At 37.2% G+C, this 23122-nt stretch overlaps 2 protein-coding genes across 5 annotated transcripts; one reads left to right on the top strand and one right to left on the bottom strand.

The window, feature by feature from the left end:
• Positions 1 to 15: 15 nt before the first annotated feature.
• Positions 16 to 15397, top strand: elovl1a (ELOVL fatty acid elongase 1a). 4 transcript variants are annotated; one of them, XM_041802590.1, is made up of 10 exons: positions 16 to 144; positions 8733 to 8833; positions 9503 to 9698; positions 10393 to 10486; positions 10683 to 10873; positions 10972 to 11052; positions 11128 to 11184; positions 11265 to 11370; positions 11496 to 11635; positions 14235 to 15397. In XM_041802590.1, exons 4-10 carry the CDS (start codon positions 10426 to 10428, stop codon positions 14544 to 14546), a joined length of 948 nt encoding a protein of 315 aa, XP_041658524.1. In that variant the 5' UTR covers positions 16 to 144; positions 8733 to 8833; positions 9503 to 9698; positions 10393 to 10425; the 3' UTR covers positions 14547 to 15397. The 4 variants fall into 4 exon arrangements, with proteins under 4 accessions (XP_041658524.1, XP_041658526.1, XP_041658527.1 ...); XM_041802592.1 differs by lacking the exon at positions 16 to 144 and adding an exon at positions 265 to 361; XM_041802593.1 differs by lacking the exon at positions 16 to 144 and adding an exon at positions 288 to 313.
• A 2226-nt stretch (positions 15398 to 17623) lies between these two features.
• Positions 17624 to 22760, bottom strand: LOC121519692 (cell division cycle protein 20 homolog). Its single transcript, XM_041802515.1, has 11 exons — positions 22627 to 22760; positions 22082 to 22276; positions 21854 to 21984; positions 21666 to 21762; positions 21441 to 21566; positions 21071 to 21267; positions 20887 to 20981; positions 20561 to 20798; positions 18627 to 18752; positions 18007 to 18124; positions 17624 to 17893 (listed from the first exon to the last, which is right to left on the bottom strand). The coding sequence occupies exons 2-11, from the start codon at positions 22254 to 22256 to the stop codon at positions 17715 to 17717; spliced, it is 1482 nt and encodes a 493-aa protein (XP_041658449.1). The 5' UTR covers positions 22257 to 22276; positions 22627 to 22760; the 3' UTR covers positions 17624 to 17714.
• Positions 22761 to 23122: the final 362 nt, after the last annotated feature.

Below are 23122 nucleotides of genomic sequence, written 5' to 3'. Positions count from 1 at the left end.
CTACATGGGTGCGTTTGTTTCTATAGCCAGGAGGAGCCCGGAGGAGGAGTTTAACTCCAGCCTTGCAGCAGCGAAACAGAACAAACTTCTCTACGGCGGCCAGAGGGAGACAAATCTACTGTATCTGTTCCTTCATTCACAAATGTAAGAAGATCAGCCTAATTTAAATTCATAGACGTTTTAACCTTAAAGCATTTGTCGGTACCAGTCATTTAAAAGTTACAAAAACGTCTCGAGGCTGGTTTCGAACGTGTAAAACTGACGCAATCACACACTTGAGTGATTCTTGTGGTTTCCCAGCCCATGTGCGTAGGTAGGTACAGGTGTACCAGTCAGCAGCTGATCTAGGGTCAGTGTTTATGTAAGTGTTCCTTACTGTGGCCAAAAGTGTCGCATTTAATCCCACTTTAATCCTGACCTACTCCGTTTCACCTACTCTGCTTTCTGCTGTCCTTTTTGAAGAAGAGGTTTAATTGTTACTGTAGCATGTTTAATTGTATCAAATACAACAAAACGAGCAATTGGTTGTTCATGAATCGGTTAATCAGTTAACCTAATATCCTGCAAACCTATTACTTTATGTTGAAGCCCATTAAGAACCGGAAGGTCGTTAGGCCTATATGTTGTGAGTAATCACAACAAGTTGTCAAGTTATCAGAAGTCATATTTCCGTGTTTAAATTTTAATAGGATGCTGATATTTTTCACCCTGTTCGGCCTTTAAGCTGCATTTTTGGGGGGAAGCTAAGCGTTTAAAGTCAGTCTTGTAGGCCTTATGCACACTTCTAGGTTAGATTAACATTTGTGTATCTTATATGGAATCCTAAATTTTGAAAACGCCCAAAACAATATTAATTTTTAAGTGGCCATTTTTGTGTGATGCAGTGTGGGTAGGCTCAGGGGAGGAAAGTAATTATTACATTCACTCAAGTTGGAGTTATTGAGTTTTTGTGCACTGAATAGTTTTGAGGAGCATTTGTTTTTCTTTTACTTAAGTATGTTTTGAATAAAGTATTGTGCTTCACATTGTCAAAAGCACCAAACACTGAATAAGAATGAGCACTAGATGTTATAAAGGTGGCTAAGCCTTGTGCCAACAGCATAAAACTGGCCTTTTGTTTAGCTTCAATTACCAGAGGTATCAAATGTATAAGAGCGTTGTACTCTAGTAAAAGCACAGTTACTCTAGTTCAAATTTACTTGAGTTAAAGTGAAAGTGCTGGTCTATAAATCTACTCAAGTAAGATTCTATTTAATTTAAAGTTTACTTGAAGTCCTGAGCACTGAGGAGTTGTATCGTAAAATATGATTAAGAGAACAGATCTCCACCCAGGTTGTGCAGGTAACACACCTCTATGATAAAGTAAAATACAAAGCAAAATTGACAGTTAATTAAACTCAAAGAGTTAAATGTAATTCTTCAAAAGTGTTTATATTTGTCCACACTACAAATATAGTTAAACTACACTTTTGAAAGTGTTAAATATTTTAAAATATGACACAACTGCAGTAACTCTTGATCAACTCTGAGCTATCAACCCTCAAGTTTTTGTTGTGCGCAGCAGTGGGTTTGGGATCTGATGTGGAATCATTCTCTCTATGTGCTACTGTGTATTCTGAGGCGGAGAAAGTACAAGACTAATTGACTCAAGTTACTCTGTTTAAAACCTAGAAGAAAAAAAATACTGATTTCAAAATGTAAATTAAAAGTAGAATGACCAAACAAAAAAAAAAAAACACTACTCAACAATAACAATTTGAGTAAATGTCATTAGCTACCTTCAACCCCTGTCAATTACACAAATAGAGAGAACATTATTCCATGTTTAAAAAAAAAAAAAAACTGCTGTTGGATTTCAAAAGATGTGTCTTCACATGAACAACCTGGTTGGAGTTTGATATTCTCATTGTCATCACAAAATATGGTATTATAATGTACCCCATTGGACATCATAATTAGCTACTCACCTTAACTTTGAATTAATCACTTTTGCTTAAATGAATGGTTCAGAGTACTTTTAAGAAAATGTGAACCAAAGTAACTACTTTTTACTTGAGTCCTTTCCACCTCTCTGTTGGCCTAGAAATGTCAAAAGGTTGCATTGCTCTTCTTATATTGAGTGTGACACTTGGAGCCTTTTTCATTTAAAGTTGGGTGCAATTTAGTGAATAGAACAGTAATAGAGAAACAACGCAACCATTTAACATCACTACCCAGAGTGCATTAGTGCATAATGACAGCCTACATGGGATTTTTTTTTCCATATTAATTTCTCCAAAATGTAGACATCCAGAGTGGTTCTGTGTATAACTTACATATAAAATACTCTAATGCAAATCTAATAAGTCCATGCCTTTATATGCAGGGCCCCAGCAGCAGAGGTCCTTCAAAATTCTGTTTTTTTTTTTTTTTTTTTTTTTTACAAGTTAACTTTTTGGCCACAAGATGTCACTGTAACTCACTTTGATATAGTCAACATGTGTTCCTCCTGTCTTGAAGGTTCACACATATAAAATAACGTTCATTTTAAAAATTAACAGATTGAGTTGCTTTGAAAAAAATCGGCGTGGCATTTTCTATCTTGTAACAGATTCAGCCTCACAGAACACAAATTTAGAAAGTTGTAAAGATTGGTGTATGATAAATAGCCTACATTTGTACAATTTGTCAAAGTCTGGTCCTTGTTGTCAGCGATTGAAGGCTCATGGAACATTAAAAAGAGGAAACAATAATACATTTTCCTCATTAAGAATGAGACAGATTATTTTTCATGATCTTTTAGTCTGATAGCAGCACTGCCTTGATGCCTGGTTTATAATGTATTGGCTGAAATTCCTTAAAACAGCCCTGTAATCTGTTTTTCTTTTGTAAGAGTACAGTTGATTATAGAGGCCTTTGTTGAAAGCTGTGATACACTGATTTAATAGTCAGAGATTACATTAGAAATCTGTATGGTTAAACTATTTGTCATTACCATGTTGAGCTATAACTAATCAAATTTAGTAGTTTTATTATTATTTAGGTCCAGAATAACAAACATGAAACAGAAAACCTGAGCCATGAAAAATACAAAGAATCAAGAGGCCTATAGTGGTGAAGTTTTGCCCCCAGGTTCAAGTCCAGCCTGCAGCTTCTTTCTCACATGCTCACCCACTAATCCCTGTTTTTGAATATATCTGCTGTCCTCTTATCTAATTAAAGGCATAAAAAGCTCCTAAATATATATCTTACAAAAAATCTAAACTAATTTTATTGCAAACACAATAGAAATAGAATTTGAAAAGAAATGAGGAAAATGACTTCAAATTCTTTTGCTTAGTTAGCAATCAGAATGTCAGGCAAGCAGACATTGGAATTTCCTTGTTGTTTCTGTAATATGCCTGATAATCCCCCAAACAATGTCTAATTTGCATAAATGAGAAACCTGCCTCCAGAGTAGTATAATCAATGATCCTGATTGTAGTTGTCAGCTTCGGCTTGTATAAAAAGCATCTATAGAAATTGTTTAACAAGTTGAGGTTACATGTCGACATTTATTGCTGTGTTTCAAACGGTAATTCTACATTATGAAACACAACACCTGGCTCATCAGAGCGCTCTGCTTACCACACATGGAATCTAGTTTTGTGTCATTTCAAACGACAGAGAGAGTGATTGACTGCCAAATTCCTAAACATCAGTGTCACTGAAAAGTTCAGAGATTCCCAAACTCTCGAGACTCATGTGTTGGGCAACCACAGAACAGTGAGACATGTATGTCTACATTCATGTTCCTTGAGTTCGTTCATTCATTCTGTCACATACAAGGGCATCTTTTCCATCAGTTTATCACAAGTGAGTCACTGAGGATGGTCTGGTATGTTTCGAGGATGCTATCTTATTCTCTGGTAGGCAGATGGTCCAACAATACCATGTTGTTTAGTTGTCAGTTTATATTTGATTAATTCTGCCTCTACCTAATTTTCATTTAAAATGTCACAAGATGGAGAAGAACAGGGAGAGTGTTGTATTGGGAAGTAATATGGCAGCTATGAAAAACAGCTGACCACATGTTTCGAAACAATGCAGCAACTCCTCAGTCCCAAAGCATGTCAGTGTGCCAAGCAATGACACATTTTAGCCATGCTTTACTTATTTACACACAAATCTAATGTAAACGGTAGAAATATTTGCTTGGACTGCCATCAGTGCTGCATATGAAGACTTGTGCTGCATGACTATTACTTTATTATTCTTGGCTGCAGGTGTTAGAGTTTCTTTTTCTCTGCAGAAACACTTTAAAAACCTGCTTCTTTGAAGCCCACCAAGTGAAACTGATCTCACATGTATATGAATGAGAACAGTTTCTCTTCCAGTAGATATTTTGTTGACCTAAAGCAATTGAGACTGGGAGCCACACCTTCAAGTGGCCGTTTAATAGCCACCAGTCAAGTTTTGGTCTTCTCTGGAGGGTTAACAACTTAGCAAGCAATAAAAAGTCTACAACAGTCATGGCATGCAAGCACCATTCTGTTTTCACTAGAAGTGACTTTTTTGACAAAAAGTAGGACTTCTTTTGAGAATCCAAATAAGAATTCGGGTTTCCAAAACAGGGAATTAGTGTCAGAGGCCAGAGAACATAAAATTACAATTGTGCTACCAGGTAATCAGCATTAGTATGTGCTGGGCTTTTTCAAGTGTTAAATAGTTTTAAATGTGCCACTGTATGTTAATGCATTGCTTTCTGTTTTAATGGCATATGGTTTCAAAGCAAAACAAATAATAATGAAGTGTACATTCACTTATAAACGAATGTTTTAATGTATTTTTTGTGCAAAAATGTATAAAAAATGGAATGTTAACATCATTGTAGAAATAGAAAGCTAGCTGGTGGTTTCTTTAGCTTAAATAAGATCAAATATGTAGTAAATGATAAAGTATAACAAACAATTAAATACAAAATGTGTTCAATTAGAGTGAGTACATAAACTCACTGATTGTAGATCTACTAGTCTATTCTATTATTTGTTAAAAAATTAGGTATAAAATGATCACATATTGACAATGGTTTATCTCAGTTAGCGGAGCAGACACCCAGTCCTTGATGTACTGCTTGCATGTTCAAGTCCTGATACTGGCCCTCTACTCGCCACATATTTTCTGTCTCTGTTCATGTCTACTAGTAAACAAATACAAGCAGAAAAGCCCACAGATAATAATGATTACTGTATTATATGGAGAATGCACTATAAATGTTTTTGGTGTGTAAAAAAGAGTAGCACAGTTTGTACAGGGCTGTGTATATTGTATGGTGAGTGTTAATGTTAGTCAGAAACAATGCTCCATTAACGGTTGTTGTGTGTTTGTGTAATCAAAACATCAAAGGTTGACACTTAAACTTAAAATATTGTTCTTAAATACATCTTAAATACTTCAAAAAAACAATTTCTTTAAATATACGTATATTAGTGCTGTCAATACAATTTTCAATTGTGATTAATTGCAGAATTAATCAGTAGTTAATCGCATTTAATCACTTCCTTTGTAGCATTTTTAAAACTCCACCTTTTGCTCTAAAAACTGTTTTGGTGCCATTTTGGATCTTTCTAGTGTCTAACACTAAGGACAGTTGTCTTCCTGTTTGGACATAGAGCAAAGATTTTAATATGAAAATAACCACAGGAAGAGGAACTTGTTACGGATTGATAAGGAAATAAGGGGACAGTAAGATAAGTAAAATTGCCCACTGTAAGACCTTACCCTACCCTGGGCCAGTCAGCTTTTTCTATACGAGGCTCTCAAATGTGGAATGCACTAAAAACACAAGACATAAAGACTTTGAACACAAATGTTAAAGGATGGCCAAAACAAAATCAGAGATGTGAGCACTTTTGACTACTCCGTGTTTGCTGTAATTTTTATGTAACTATCATGTAAAATTGTACCATTTTGTCTTTTAATTTTATTTATTTATTTATTTTTAAATAACTGTAACTGCCTCTATGCAATTTCTATGCAAACTTGATATCCTTCATTTTACCGTCTTTCATTTTCTAAAAGCCTAACTAGGGACAGGAGATGCAACAGCTATAATCTCTTTGTGTGAAACATCAGTGACTTTTAGCTTGTTTGTAACAGACTGAATTTGCACTAGGTAATTTGCATCGTCACTCTCAAATAAATTTGATAAAAAAAAAATCTCAAACAAAAAAATGCCCTCATTGTGGCTCTTACTTAATGCAATTAATCTTGACCACCTTAAATTATATATTTATATAAGGGCTCTCAAGATTAATTGAGTTAACTGCAATTAATCAATTTCCACAATTAGTGCACTAATTTTTGTTTTAACTGTGATTAATTGCATGCTTTATTGTCCCTTTGATACACTTTAGTTAAGGCATGTTAGTTTCTCCCTGCAGCCACAATGATATAAAATAAGTCCACCTCTGCTACATAATGTCTTATTTTACTTAATAATTTAATAATTTACAGACAGCTCTGTGGACAAATAAAAGTCATCTGAACCTTTTTAAATGTTCTCATACAATTTTAAATCCAAGTTCCTTCTCCCACAGTTAACTTCATGTTAAAATCATTAATTTACCAATAAAAGTAGGTCTGTAGCTACACAGGAAGTCAATTACCCCTGGTTTAAGACAGTATGAAAATAGGACACAAAAAGAGTTTGAAATACAAAATAATGGAATTTCAAAAATGTGATGAAGATTCGGCAATTTACTGGGATTAACTACAGAGATTCTGGAATTAATTGACATTAAAAATATCAATCTTTTGACAGCCCTAATTTAGATATATTATTTAATAGGATTTAACCAGATATGGAAAAAGTACAGGGCTTTTGTACTCAAGTAAAAGTTACTCTGGTTCCAATTTGCTGAAGTAAAAGTACTGGTCAAAAAAATCTTCTCAAGTAAAAGTAAAAAGTATATTTAAGGTTTACTTTAAGTACTGAGTGGCTGAGGAGTTTTACAGTAAAATATGATTGTTCCTTATCGGCAAGAACAGCAAGAGAATAGATCTCACACCTCTGTAAGAAAGTAAAATACACAGCAAAGCTATCAGTGTTAATTTAACTCATATAAAGTTGACTTTAGCCATTTAAAATGGTCTATGTTGATCCACACTACATATAGTTAAACTACACATTTCAAAGTCTTAGATGTTGTATAATATTACAGAGCTGCAGTAACTACTGAAAAAATGTGGCAAGGTGGGTCTCCTCTTGCAAAGACAAAGTAGAGTCAGCCTCATAGCAAGGCAGTACATACAGAAAAAGAATATGTTTCAAGCATCCTTTAGGAACATCTACAGTCAAAGGCGGTAACTCTAACTCAGTGGATAACTTCACTCATGGTGTAAATGTGTCACATCGAAAACAACAACCCACCAGACACATGAGCAAAAAATTACAAGCAGGGATCACAACAGGCGACATAAAAACACAACTAAATGCATATAAAACATGTCTAAAATCTCTTCTCAAGGGCATGGTGGGAAAATTCACCCACAACCCACCCCTAAGATTTGAAATCACAGTGGGCAGAGCTTTGATCAACTGGCTCTTTACAGAGTTGAACTAACACCGGTGGATCAACACTGTAACGTAACTCCAACAGGGAATTTCATTTATAATGGAGTTTAAATTATACTTTTGGTATAGTTTTTCAATCAGTTTTGAACAGTTTTTGCCGTGCTCAACAGCTGTTTTGGGATGTGATGTGGAATTATTCCCTCTCTACGTAAGACGAAAAGTACAAGAGTATCAAACTCAAGTAAAAGTACACTTACTCTTGTCAAAAACTTTCTTAAATAGAAGTAAAAGTACTGATTTCGAAATATAATATACTCAAAAAAGTCAAGTATGCAAAAAACTACTGGATTACAGTATTTTGGGTAAATGTTATAAGTTACTTTCCACCCCTGGATTTAGCCATGGTGTTCTGCAGTATAGTAGCTCTAATGGGTGTGTTTTTTTTTTAAGATTATACCTCCACCCAAGTGATAGCCTTGGCCATAGACATCATGTTTACAGGTTTGTCGTCCATTCTGGCGTGATACCTTAAGAACACTTTGAGAAATCTTCTTAAAACTTTGCACAAATGCCCACTCAGACTCAGAGATGAACTGAGTAGATGATGGAAGTTCTATAGAAAGGCCAAGGTCATTAGGACTCACGTTCATTTATTTGTACATGAACAAGTCTTAAGAGCATACTGGGAAATTGTCTTCACACTTTGCATAAATGTTAACCCTTATTCATAGATTAACTAATTTTAATTTGGAGGTCAAAGGTTAAGCTCTCTGAGTGTCATAGTTATCCTTTCCTAATAAGATTTCCACCATTCACACTATCACAGAAACCAGCCTAGCCATTCGTCTTCACCCATCGTTCACTGTATGCCTTGAGGTGACATTAGACATAGCTGTATTCTGTTTTCTTGTGAATGCTGTTTAAAAAGTGTTTAGTATTTTTAAATACGCCACCACCTTTGAAAGTGTCACATTGTGTTTTAATTGGCTCATAATTGCTAATAAAAATAATTTCTGCTTTTACACGCAGAAGAAGACAGTGAAGTTCTAAACTAACTTTGTCACTTTAACATTTAGATATATGTGGATGAATCACACCTTCAGTGATTCAGCCTCTGTGTGTTTTTTTAAACTGACAATATATAAACAATCAGCACTGATTCTCTATCTCTCTCTCCCTCTTGCTCTCTCGTGCACAGATTCTTTTCATACCAGCCTAACGTTCGTGTGGAGGAGGACACCTTTCAGGCTTCATCCAAGCCTCACGCCCATCCTTGTCTCCCTCACTCGGGTAAAACAGGTAAAACAGGAGGCACAGCAGGGCTCGTCATCATCGCTGCGAGGGTTGGACATGAGTCTTGCCTTCTGTGCAGGAACACAGAGGAAGGGATGGGCGGCACATTAAGTGACGTTTGGTTTGTGAATGTGTGAAAAGTTAGTTCACCTTTAGCCTAAATCATGTTTAAGGAACATATTGGACAAGATTATGAGGATAAAACATATATTTGAAGTCATTTGTGACATTTTAACTTTATAAATAGTTACATTTTGCCATTTCTTTGCCTGTAACTTTAAACTAAATGCTGCACCTTGCTGGTTTTAGCTTCTAAAAGCATTTTTGAGCTTATTGTCTCCTTTTCCACCTAACCCTAGAGCATTGACCCCCTATGTGTTTGTATCTTTAACCAATGTTTGTAACTCTGTGACCCCTTCCCATAAACCACCATTGATGAGAGAGTCCAATCACAACCAGGCTGAGGGAATATAGGAAGGTGGAGCTTAGCATTGAAACAGGGTGTGGTCCTGAAACCAGCAAGGTCTGTAGTAGTGCCCCAGGGTTTAAATTGAGGTAAATGATCCTAGCCCCATAGTCATCACCTCACTTTTCCCTTACCTCTCTCTTTTTGGCTTCTCTCTGAACTTTTTTCCACATTTGTCAAGGCTTTCAGCTCTCTTGTTTGGATTTTAGTTGAATAACGTCACACCTTTGAGGACAGCTGGGGGCTAACACCACAGAGAAGCTTCTCATGTATGTGGTTTACACCTGAGGCTCACTGGTGTTGCTGATCTGCTGGATCCTCTGGTTTGAGTGCTGCCCGCCTCGGCTGTGCAGCTGCTTTCCTTACCAACAGGAGTGAGACCCGAGGACTGACTGTGCTCTGCTGGTGAGTCATTTTGTTTCTAAGTTTTGGCAGTTTCAGGGATCTTAGCTTGCTTGTATCTTTAGCAGCTACTTTAAAACACCTCTTACATTGACTGCATGGTGGTTTGACCGGCTTCCTTTGCCAGACACACCTTCAACCTCCCGGCACAGTGAGATTTTTCTAGATTAGGACAGCACTCTAACACTCTTGCTTTAGATTCATTGTGTTTTTTTTTTAGTTTATGTACTATTCGCCTCTGAAATTCATGGATTAGTTCATATGTAGTGAGCACATTTGGTTGTCTATGCTGCACACAAGGGCCAAGTGTCTGCCTCACCTGTTTGACTTGCTCTGTTAGTCAGCATGAGAGTATTTCATTGTTTTTAGACTGACAGCTCTGATCAAATGTTTCACAAGCCATCATAAATACATTTTTGGCCGTTTTTTTCTACAACAGTGTTACTTTCTCTCTGACTCATAATGAATTTTTTTTTACTTGCTATACAGTGACTCAGGCAGTGAGGAAAGCTCCTGTTAGAGATTTCTGTGTATATATATTTTTGAACATGGTTCAAAAAAGCACTCATGGATGTTTGATGAGTCGGGGCAGCTGTCTCCTGTTTGTTCAGTGTGTGGGGAGCAGATGGGTCACTGTGTAGCTCACCTGCCTGTCCAGGCTTTCAGCTGTTTCTGATAATGTTTCTCTAATTCTCAGGTGTCTGATAGGAGAGAAACAAAAGCAGCCACAATGCTGCGAGATGCAGTATCAAACATTGAGAAATTCCATGATTATCTAAAATCAAGAACTGGTGAGTATCTGTGTCTTTAAAGGTGTATTCCTCTGTTTTGTATGTGATGCTGACTGGTGGAAAGGGTTTTTTGGGATGTTTTACTTGCATGTACCAATTAATTTCTAAAAATGTGTGACTTCTAAGTGATTATGTCCATTATTGACACGCTGCCAGTTTGATAAGTAGGATTTTTGTCCCTTCCTTCTCCCCATAGATGCCCGTGTCAAAGACTACCCTTTAATGCAGGACCCCTTACACATGACCTCCATCCTGCTGACCTACATCTTCTTCTCATTGTACATGGGGCCCCGCTTGATGGCAAATCGCAAACCATTCGGCCTGAAAACGGCCATGATCATCTACAATCTCAGCATGGTTTTATTAAATGCATACATAGTGTACGAGGTAAAAACTAAGCTTCTAGTTGATTCAACATCATGCTACTTCATACATAACTGCTGTGAGACTTCACTGACTACTTTTGATGTTTCCGTCACCTATAGTTCATGATGTCAGGATGGGCCACCACATTTACATGGAGATGTGACCTCATTGACACTTCAAATAGTCCACAGGCTCTTCGGGTAAGTGACTGAACTGTCTATATTCTAATTCTATCTATCTTCTACAGGATATTGACAGCATTTTTCTTTCCTCAGATGATTCGAGTGGCTTGGCTGTTTTACTTTTCAAAATACATCGAACTCCTCGACACAGTAAGGACATTTCGCCACCCCAAAGATATTTTTTGTCATACTTTTTTGCCTGTTAACTTAAGCTTGATCTACTTTTTTAGGTGTTTTTTGTGCTAAGGAAGAAACAAAGCCAGATCACCTTTCTGCATGTCTTCCATCACTCCTTCATGCCATGGACGTGGTGGTGGGGCATCACACTAACTCCTGGTGAGGTTTACTCGGCATGATATTTACACAAAACACTTCGTACATAACCATATAATACATGCAAATACCAGGCCCAAATAATGTCACTGTACAGCTGTGTTAAATGTGTTTTTGTCTCTCTAAAGCTGGAGGAATGGGCTCCTTCCATGCCATGGTGAATGCAGCCGTCCACGTCACCATGTACTTCTACTATGGGCTCTCTGCTGCAGGACCTCGCTTCCAGAAATACCTGTGGTGGAAGAAGTACATGACCGCCATCCAGCTGGTATGTCCGCTTAGCTTAGTAAAGGCTGGCCTTTCTGTGCTGGCCTTGTTGAGTTTAAAACAGGTATATATACAAATGCACTTCTAGTAGAATAAAGCATCAAAATATAAGGAATGGGAATTTGGAGATAGGTTGAAGACACATGAAGCACTCAATCAATAACATTTTTAAGCAATTAGTCAAGTTAGTCACAGTGATATCAGAAAAATCTTTTTCAAAGGAGATGTACCCAATAGCAGCAACACAAAGCTTCAAAAACAATCAACATTTTACAGTATGAGGAAAAAAATGCAGTGGCAACAGGTCTCACACCCATTTGAGTCTGATCCCCCACATTTGCTGTTTTCCCACACTCTACTGTCTCAAAAAAGGTGAAAATTGCCCAAAAATATCTTAAAGCTCTGGTAAAGCAATAATTCTCATTGCTGATGTTTTATCTCTAGTGCGTCATTACAAAAAATGTTTGTCTTTGAATGGCCAAAGGTATTACTTTCTGAAAATCCACCCTAGAAAATGTTTTATAAAGATTATGCTGTTTTTGAAAGAATGTGGTCATTCATTTTATCTGATACCTACCCCATGGCAGCAGTAGTTTTAAGCTTTAAAAATAGCCATACAGGAACAGTCATTCTTTATTTTTTTTATTTATTTATTTTTTTTGCTTTTTGAGCTCATAAAGAGGCATCCATATCACTTCCAGCCTATTTAATAACCAGTCAAAGAAATCCTCACAGGAGCTTTAAAACTAATGAAAAAAACATACAGAAATCAATGAAATATGAAAAAAAAACACATTTCAGAAGATCATCTGAGGTAAAAAAAAGTCAAAACATAAGTGACTAAATATATATTTTGATCAAATAAACAGTGTGTAATATTTAGAAACATTTACGACTTGGTAAAATTAGAAAATAATATTTATAAGTATGGTAATATTGACTTCTAGAACTCATGTCTAGTATTCCCACTTTTACTCACCAGGCCTTTAACAGGTCAGTGGGGCAAGAATGTAGAGGTAACTTTAAGTTTCTGTTAGGACCTTTCAGTAATTGTTGATTTAGACAATAGGTATCACCTATTTGATTATTCTTGTTCTGTGCTCTGTGTTTTTCTACACAAAAATAATAATATAATATAAACAATAATCTTTATTTATAGACCAGTATTCAAAACAAGGTTACAAAGTGCTTCACAAGCAGGAAAGACAACAAAGCAATCAAGAACACTAATGAAATCAGGCAGGAAAGTGGGTACAGCTAAGTAACATCAAAGCAGTTAAAAATGTGGTTAAAAATAAAAGCAGTTAAAACTCAAATCAGGAAACTGAATCAGAGAGCTAAAATTAGGAAAAGCTCGTTGTTAAAAGTATGTCTTAAGTAGAGATTTAAAAGCGGTTACTGACTCAGCCAATCTGATTTCCTCAGGCAGGGGGTCCCAGACTGAAAATGCTATTGAGGTCTTTAAAAGTTAGCAGTAAAATTTTAATATTAATTCTAAAACATACTGGTAACCAGTGTAGAGAGGACAAAATGGGAGTGATATGCTCAGATCTCCTAGTTTCCAGCTGCTGAGTTTTGAATATCTTTTTGACCCAGGCAGGTTAAAAGGCTATCATAATAATCCAGGCACAGTGATATAAAAGTGTTCATGCTTTTCTCACTAATTTGAGATATTTGCCATTATAATCATTCAAAAGTATATTTTTTGTGTCTATGCAGTAAGTGTTGCATAACAATACTTTTGAAAGCTACTTGTTATGTAACAAAATAATATTACAATTTGAAAGTTACTTGTTACATTACCAAATTACTGTGATTTAAAGTAATTCACTGCATTTTAACTGACAAAAGTGTTGCCTTACAGTACCTTTGCGTTACAAAAAATTCTAATTCATTTGCAACTCATTGGTTATTTGTCTAGATGATGGCACATCGCCAACTGTATGTCTACCTTCAAATTTGTTGACTACATCCTCATTCTACAGCCTCATTAAATAATAATCTGTGACTCTGCAGCCTTATAGGAGGCATGACAGAGGTGGTATAACCTTTACAGCTCCTCAGAATGCTAACAAAATAACAACCGTGTTAGACAAAGCAGATTTATTCAAAACAGCACTACACAAGCTTTTAGACTTGAACTTAATGTCGATGATGTTTTTGTTTCTTCCTCCAAAAATTGAACATAATGGGGGTATTTGCCATAAAGTAAAAGTTGTTCTCTCTGCCATGTCACAAGTTGATTTAGCTGACACAGCTGTGTGTCTGCTATTCACTGGTATGCAACTATAGGCTGACAAGGAGAGAAACTGAAACTAAGATACCAAATAATCATTTAGAAATCTTTATTTTCATCTTTATCTTGCTGGCTTTTGTAGGTCAAGATGAAAAATCAAAATTATTTGCTGTCTATTTTATTTACATAGTTTTTGCAGGACCTTATATATACAAAAATAATAGGTCAACAATGTACAGAGTGTTTATAGCTTTTGTAAAGTGTCCTCAGACTGTGAAGATTGATAAGGACATGTTTAATTTTACAAGGGATCTGGGTTAGACTTCAGTTTTTAACAGTAATGATGTTCTTTCCGTGTTTACAGACACAGTTTGTTCTGGTCTCCATCCACATCAGCCAGTACTACTTCATGGAGAAGTGTGACTACCAGGTCCCTCTTTGGATCCACCTCATTTGGATGTATGGTGTCTTCTTCTTCCTCCTCTTCTCCAACTTTTGGATTCAGGCCTATGTTAAGGGCAAGCGGCTCCCTGTCAAGGAGGAACAACCAAAACTGAATGGCTCTACTAGTGAACCCCTCACTGTGGTGGCCAATGGGAAACATGTGGAGAATGGCAATGGTGTGCACAACTACACCAATGGCAAACTCGTCCTGGGAAAAGTGAAGGAAGTCTGAGACAGGGACTGGAAGTGAAGGAGGCTCTTTGAAGCTTCCTTTAAATGTGTCATTCATCACAGAAGCAGATTGGGATTTGGCCCAGATTTCTTCTAAACGTCATAATTTCTGTGTTAGCCATTTTTCTTGTGCACACTGGTTGGGATATGAATAGCATGTTGTTTTGCTGGTGATCTCTACCTGCTACATTATGTTTGTCAGTTGTTGTAAAAAACTATTAACTGTGATGAACACTATGAAGATTGGTGCTCACTTCCTCACTGATAGTATTCTGCAACTCAGGCCGAACCCACATGAGTCTGACATACACTGTTGAGCTGGCATGCCCCCTGCTGCTGCTCAGGAGAACTACACAGTTTCCACTGAAGGCTAGCACACTTAAATAACTGCAACAATGTCTAGAACATAAAAAATATTGTACGTGTCAAATATATAGATATTTTTTCTGTTTTTATTTATCTTTTGAAATAAAACAAATTTTAGATAAAGGTCTGTGTCATTTGGAAAGCAGTTATGGTGTGCACTGTGGTGGTAAAATACCACACCATCTTTTTTAATTGTAAGAACTGTGGGAAAGACATTTTATACTGTATATTACAGTATTGATGCATTTTGCATTTTTGCATAATTAGGCAGTGACATGCACTGCGAGGCTATTTTTGTTTATCCATATTAATCTAATGAGTTTTGCAACATTGCACTGTCAGCAAACTGGGCATGAAGTTAATACAAAGAACTTTTTTATGATAACTGTTTAACTAAATAATACTGTAGAGGCTGTTTCATAATGTCACTGCAGAATGTAAATACTAATAAACCTAACAGTGTTTTTAATGCTCTTGTTGATCACATAATTACACAGTGAGTGTGAAAGGATTGCCTGATTTGAAAGTCCCATCTGGTGTTTGCCTCAGAAATACAGATTTATCCTTATGTGGTGCAAGTAGCCTAATGTTTACTACATGTACACAGGCTGGTGTCTTCAAATCTCTCTCTCCACAGTTTGTAACTCTTGCCACTGTCTTATCCAAATAAAGCCATTAAAGCCCAAAAATATTTTTAAAAAGCTCCACCTTTATATACCCAGAAAAAATACATACAGTGCTTTATAAAAAGTATTCATTCCCTTGGATGTTTTACACTTTTATTGATTTTATACATCAATCATGGTCGATATATCTATTCACTGGTTAATCATTATTTGTGGCTACCATTACATCATAAAAATACCCAAAAGAACAGTCCAAGCAACGCAGAAAAGATTAAGTATAAGTCAGGGAATGGTTACAAAAATAAATTTCAAGGCACTGAACATCCCGGAGCTCAGTTAAATACATTTTCAAGAAATTAAAGGAATATGGCCATGTATAAATTTGCCTCGATCAGGATGTCCTCACAAACTGAGTGAGAGACCACCAAGACACCTACTCTGACAGTGTTACAAGCTTGAGATGGGAGAGACTCTGCATACAGCAACTGCCGCCTGAGTTCTTAACCAGTCAAAACTATGGTAGAGTGGCCAAGAGAAAGCCACTGTTGAAGACAACTCAGATCAAATTTCAATTAGAGTTTGTTATGCGAGACCCCCCATGGTCAAGTGGAGTTCTTTGGTCTGATGAGACCAAAATGGTGCTTTCTGGCCATCAGACAAGGCTCTATGTTCGGTGGACACCAAACATTGTACATCACCACAAACACACCATCCCCACTGTGAAGCACGGTGGTGGCAGCATCATGCTGAGGGGATGCTTCTCAGCAGCCAGCTCTGGAAGGCTTGTAAAGGTAGAAGGTAAAATGAATGTGGCAAAATATAGGAAAATATCATATATGTTATTCAGTCTGCAAGAGACCTATGGCTCAGGAGAATAATTTCCCAGCAAGACAATGACCTGTAGCGTACAGCAAAAGCTACACAGAAATGGTTAAAGGATAAAATGAATGATTTAGAGTCAAAGATCAGACCTCAATCCAATAGAGAATTTGTCTGGGCTTAAAAAGGGCTGTTCACACCTGATCCCCATGCAACCTGATAGAGCTTGAGCAGTTTTGCAAAGAATAGAGTAAAATTGCATTTTCCAGATGTACAAGCCTGATAGAGACCTATCCACACAGACTCAGTGCTGTGATTGCAGCCAAATGTGCATCTACTAAATTCTAACTTGAAGGGAGTGAATATTTTTGCAGCCACATTTTACTTTATGAAAACCTGTGTTCACTTTGACCAAAAATGTATTGTTTTTCTCAACAACAAAATACGATCAACTATGATTGATTTATAAAATCAATGAAAAGATAAAACATCCAAGCGAGTGAATTCTTTTTATATACACTATACAGACTCTAGGAACCTCCAAGATTCTGTTCATTGTGGCCCAAACTTTATCAAGGGATCACACAGGGTAGAATTATCATGAATAAAATAATATTGGAAAAAAGATTTAAGGAAAAAGATTACAAGTCAACAATGGAAAAATGTGTGAAACCATCTTCACAAGTCCTTGCTCTGTGCATTGACATAATATTGTTTGTAAGAATAATGTTAATTTCATTATTCCAAAAAAAAAAAAAAAAAAAAATACTGGATCCAAGACTTGAGCATGTCCGAGGGTCTGTGCATGTGATGAGGCAGATTTTCCCAAAATATGTCCAAAGATGTAACTGTCCTGGAAAAAATACCTGGATAATCACGCAACAAAGTCTTGGACATTTATCTTTTACATTGCTTTAATTGGGTGATTTCTGCCAGATTGCCGAGAAAAGTGACAAAGCACAAGGGAATAAAAAAAATCGATTGCTTTTGCCAAGATTAATTCATCTCTAGTCAACAGCATATTACCCTGCAGAAACTGCCTAAACATGCCACATAAACAGATGCACATATTTTAAAAAGCTCTTTATTCACAATTTTTTCAAATGTATAACTTGCATCCCTAACAGGAAGTAAAACCAGAAAAAGTGCTAAAATACATTTTAATGAACAGTGCCACACCTTCTTGTACCTTACACTACAGTAGATGTGCACAGTTTTGATGAACTAACAACCAGCAGAAGCAGCCATGTAACCAAACGCAGCCAAACACTGTAGAAATCTTTATTGTTCAGTTGATAAAACACGCCACATAGCTCATTCAGCACTGATCATAAATAAACTCAAATTTTAAGAGCAAATTATCTGATTGATTGATACATGACACTGCAACTAGATTTTGCCATCTTCTCTTTGGCCTTCTTCTCCAAAGGATCCAGCTCAAAGCACTTCCACAGACGGATTGTCTCATCCGCAGCGATAGTCGCAACAGTGGAGTAGTCTGGACTCAGCGACAGACTGAGAACTCTGTCCTCATGGCCTGAAATGGAAATCATTCAAATGTTTGTGGGAAGTTTTTCCACACAATGGTGTCAAGTTCTAACTTGTTTTCTGTTCTGGTAAAACAAAAATCTTTAAAAGTAAGTTACACACCATTTAGCTCTGCAACCTTGGTGAAGGTGGGGTACTTCCAGATAACGACATTGTTGTGTGCATAGCCATGAGCTGAGACAAGCTCTTTGTGGTTTGGTGCAAACAAAAGTGAGGAGATCTGAAGACAATAAGAATCATTATGTGTGTTAGGGCCACAGAAGACAATGTCAATTAAACTGTGATGTGATTCTATAAAATCAAATGAAATCAATACCCGTTTTGATCAATGGCAGAAAAAAATTCAAGCTCTTTGCATTTAATATTCGATCATTTCTTGTTTTTTTTTTTACCAAAATTATAGGAAAAAACCTACAAACTATAAAGTATGTTCTCAAATCCTGTGGTTGCAACTTTTTGGTTTACACTACACATGCATCATAGTAAGATGCATTTTTCAAACATATCTGTGCAATCTAGACTACGCTCTCTCTTGTCTGTGGCAGCATCTGCTTAAAGATCTTGAGTATATTTAGTATTAAAATTTTGACAATCTTTGTGGGTATTTTTTTTTTAAATATCCTCCTGAGATCAGTTGTTTAAAATCAAGCGCATTTCCATCTTTTTAAATTTGATTAGTCAGTGAGACACTGAAATGCATCCAGCAGTGTGTAGTTAGTTACCTGTGACTGAGTGTTGAGTGAATTGATGCAAGAGCCACTGTTGACATTCCAAGTACGGATGTGACGGTCACTGGTGCCTCCTCCAGATGCAAGGATATATGACTGCCATGGACACCAGGCCAAAGCCTGTAAAAAAACGAATTCATCAATCAATTCTAACGTTAGTGCAGCAGGCATTAGCTTACAACACTCCCAGAAGGACCACTTTTAACAACTTTTCTCCATTATGTGGAATCAATGCATGAAAAGAACAGTGTTTTACTGTTCAGTATATACATATCAGGTGCAGTTTCTGTTGAAAAGACTCCTCTGGAGCTGAGCAGCATGTAATAGTTGTTGTCATTTTGATTGAGAACCCCTCAGCAGCTGAAACTACAGTTTGGTCCAGAAGTATGTGGACAGGGACACTTTTATTTTGCCTCTGATGACCAACACAATGGATTTTGATCCATCAATCAAGACATGACTGAAGTGTAGCTTTCAGCTCAAATCTAAGGCGTTTCACTTGAATATGGCATTACCATTTAGGAATTGCATCCATTTTATCTAGAGCACCTCTTTCATCAGGAGCTCAAAAGCATTTGGGCAGTCAGACAAGTAGTTTCATGGCCAGGTGTGGTCCGTCCTTTTGTTCGTCAGGACAAGTGAAGAAGATAAAAGGTTTGAGATTATTTTAAGTGTTGAAGAGGCCTTCAGTAGCTGTTACACGGGGGCTATCTATAGGAAGTTCAGGGAGGTATCAACACAGCAGAAGGGGGCCATAATTTGGATTTTAAAAAATACATCAGAAAGACAGCTACCACTTTCATAATGCCCAATTAACAATTTGGTACATTCTTTAAGAGAAAGAACACACTGGCAGGCTCAGCAACTTAAAGACACCTGGAAGACCACAGAAGACAACTGAAGCAGATAATTGCAGAATCCTTTCCTTGGTGAAGACAAAAACCCTTCGCAACATCAACATTAGTCAGTAATACTCTGGAGCTGGTTGGTGCATTATTGTCAAAGTCTAAAATCAAGAGATGCCTTCATGTGTGTAGACACAGAGGATTTATGACAAGATGCAAACCTCTTGTAACATTTAAGAACTGGAACGTCCTATAAGACTTTACCTAAAGCAACTGAAAAGACCTCAACTCCTGAATGAGATTCTCTGGAGAAGATAAACTTGTGCTAGAATCAGAATGTACTAGAAGAGAAGTATGGAGACGCAAAGCAACAGCTCATGATCCAAAGCATACCACATCATCTGTCAAAGATGGAGGATGCAGTGTTAGACATGCATGTATGGCTGCTTATGAAACAGGCTCACTGGTGTTGCGAGTAGCAAGATTAATTCTCAAGTGTATGGGGCTGGACTCTGTTCACATTCTGCTAAATACTGCAAAGCTGATAGGATGGTACGTGAAAGTTCAGATTATGACTTGAAACATGTAGTGAAAGCAATCTAAGAGTTTCTAAAAGCAAAGAAATGGAATATTCCTCAGTGGCCATGCCAGCCACCTGATTTCAACCCAATAGAGCACACTTTTCAGTTACTGAAGACAAAACTGAAATCAGAAAGACCCACAAACAAGCAGCAACTTTAAGTGGCTTTGATGATGTCAATGGGCTCCAGCTTTGGACAGCCACTGACTGTCAAAGATTTTCATCCAAGTATTAAAAAGTGTGGTTTTAATTTCAAAAGAGTGTGTTCATCCATGTTTCAGCCCCTGATAATGGAGGTACTGTAAAAAAAATTGCTATAATATACATTTTTGTGAAATCCTTTAAATTAAAGCAAGAAGTCACCACTTAAGTTGCATCTTAACAGCTTTATTCAGACTTCATTGTGGCAGTAAATAAAAGCAAAATTATGAAAACTGTACGACTGTCCACATACTTCTGGACCCAGCTACATATACTGTACAGTTAAATATGAAGCGTCTCACCTTGACAGCTCCTTGATGATCACTCAAGCAGTGCACCATTTGGCTGCTGTTACCAAAGCTCCCCTCCTGCACACGAGGCCATATACACACCAGGTTGTCATTGCCTCCACTGGCTAAGTATCGTCCATCAGTTGACCACTTCAGCCCACACACCTCCTCCGAGTGACCTGTAAGTGTGGAGATGTGATGTTCTGAAACCCTCACATCATGATGGTGGATGTGCCCTGATCTTGAGCCACTAGAAGGGAGAGAAACGGTCCATTTTTACTTCAACACAAGCCACTGAAATTGTATTTTTTATATAAGAAATAAGGAAGCAACCATACCTGGAAAGGATGTGATCATTCCAGCTTAGGCTGCCAACTCTAGCTGTATGACTAATCATAGTGCGTAAATGCTTCTGACTGTCAACATCCCACAGCTACAGAAGAGCAAAATAATCAATTAAAGCAGCTCATTAAGAGTAATGCACTAAATGAGATAAGGTTGTGTTTTCATCCTCACACTGACCTGAACTTCACCGTCACTTGTTCCTATAGCAATGTAGCTTCCCTCTTTAGTCCAAGACAGTGAGCAGATGTAATCCTCCTCATGCTTCAACTTAGTGAGTAAAGTAATCTCTCCTTCAGTGGCGTCCCATAAGTAAACACTGTTCTGAAGCGCCACAGCAAGAACATTTTGACTGCTCCAGTCAAAGAGGTTTAAATCTGGAAAATAAGCAAAAACGGCACTGTGCATTTGCATGAAGATCAAGGGTGTATTAAGGGAAATCAATGAATCCATCATCCGTGGTCTGATGTAAGCAGCACACACATCGTTAAAGAAAAATAAACATGTTCAAAGAGAAAAAAAAGTAAAGTCCCTTTGGTGCTCGACTCACAGAAATCATTTCGAAGCTCAGGAGCATCCAAGATACTATATGGAGTTGAAGAAATGTATCTTGTCTTGTTGACTGGGGCAGGAGATGTAGAGTGACTGTAGATAACGTTTAAGCTGCTCTGGCAGCCTTTAAATGACATTTTCAAAAATCACAGTGAGTACAAAAAAAAAATCCACCTTTTTGCTTCCAAGTTGCTGCACCGAGATGACTTTAAAATGGTCTTACCTTCAGGAGCATTTAGGGGCTTCCCTCCAAGGTGCAAAATCTTTGCTTCTTCAATGTTGTATCCATTTAATGACAGAGACCATGCTTTCTGGTTTTCCTTTACAGACATATAGTTGAATAAATCCTTCATTTACAAAAGCATTATTAGAGGCAAGTGCCACAACAGATTAGGCTACTGATCATCTTACTGCATTGTTTGTGTCCATAGGTTCGTTCTCCTTTGTGATCAGGAAACTTGCTACATCCATTTGCTTGTTGTTTCTGATGGGAATGAAGCGGTCTCCCCCCGTCTTTGAAGGTGTCGCTCTCTTGTTTTTACCTAAAATAGGATCAGAAAGGGGTCAGCATTATCAAAAGAGTGACCGGGAAAGCTTTGTCACGTTTCAAACGGTTTGAATACACCGAGCAAACATTACCAGGTGTTTTGTTTGGCGTCTTTGATAAACCCACGGAGGCATTAGCAGGCTTGCCAGGTGTCAGGGCGTTAAAGGCAAATGTGCTGGAGGAGCTGGCCTTTCTCTTGCAAGCGTTTCTGATGGGCACATCCAGCTTCAGGATTCTCTGGATGTCATTCTCAAAGCCGTGTGCCATAATATCCACGTTTCACAATACTTTTACACAAGGCAAACATAAACATTAAGCTGGCACATAAGAGCAGAGGGTTAAGTAAATATTACTGTTTATGTTAACTAAGCAAACCATGCCAACACTGGAACCTCAGAGTTTAAACCTCTTTGGCTGTTTTAGAGGACAATTATGTCGACATATTACACTATTTAGCATCATTGTTAGTTTTATCAAATGCTGTGAACCGTTAATGAAGTAGTTTAAGTTATTCACTTCTGTAGGAAAAACCGCATATAATGATTACCGTATGGTTGACAGCTTAAATTTTACGTTGCTGATTTGCTGAATCACAATGTGCCAATTTCATGACTTCTAAAGAGCAAAGTTTTCAAACCTCTTCAGGAAAACAGTGCACACTGACGAATCCCTGGACGCTCTCCAAACTTTTGAAACTCATGAGGTTGTATGACGCCACGCGCTTTAAATGGCTGAAAGCGCCCTTGCGATTGGTTCGTTTTCTTCAGAGCACAGGAGGATGCTTCCTGACAGTTCACGCCTGACAACAATCCTCAAATCATACCACGTATCGCCATCTGCTGGTTAAAGAATGACATCATGAATGTGAGATTGCAATTGGGAAACAAATAAATTTAATTTTGTTGATTTAATTTATGCTGCCACTCACGTTAAATCTAAGTGTTATCACATTTTATCTTATTTATTTTTTGTAAAATGCCTTACCTCAAATGCAGGCATGTACTTATTCATGTAAACAATCTTAAATGATCTTATCTACCTCATGTAAATCTGCCTACATCCTTGCATATTTTATACCTTTGATCATGTCTAGTCCGCATTCTTGCAACCATACAATCCATGTACACAATCTT

This window comes from Cheilinus undulatus, linkage group 13 (assembly GCF_018320785.1).
Source record: "Cheilinus undulatus linkage group 13, ASM1832078v1, whole genome shotgun sequence".
NCBI classification, from domain to species: Eukaryota; Metazoa; Chordata; class Actinopteri; order Labriformes; family Labridae; genus Cheilinus; species Cheilinus undulatus.
Note: the sequence above shows the minus strand (reverse complement) of the source record. Positions and strands in the feature narration are given on the sequence as shown.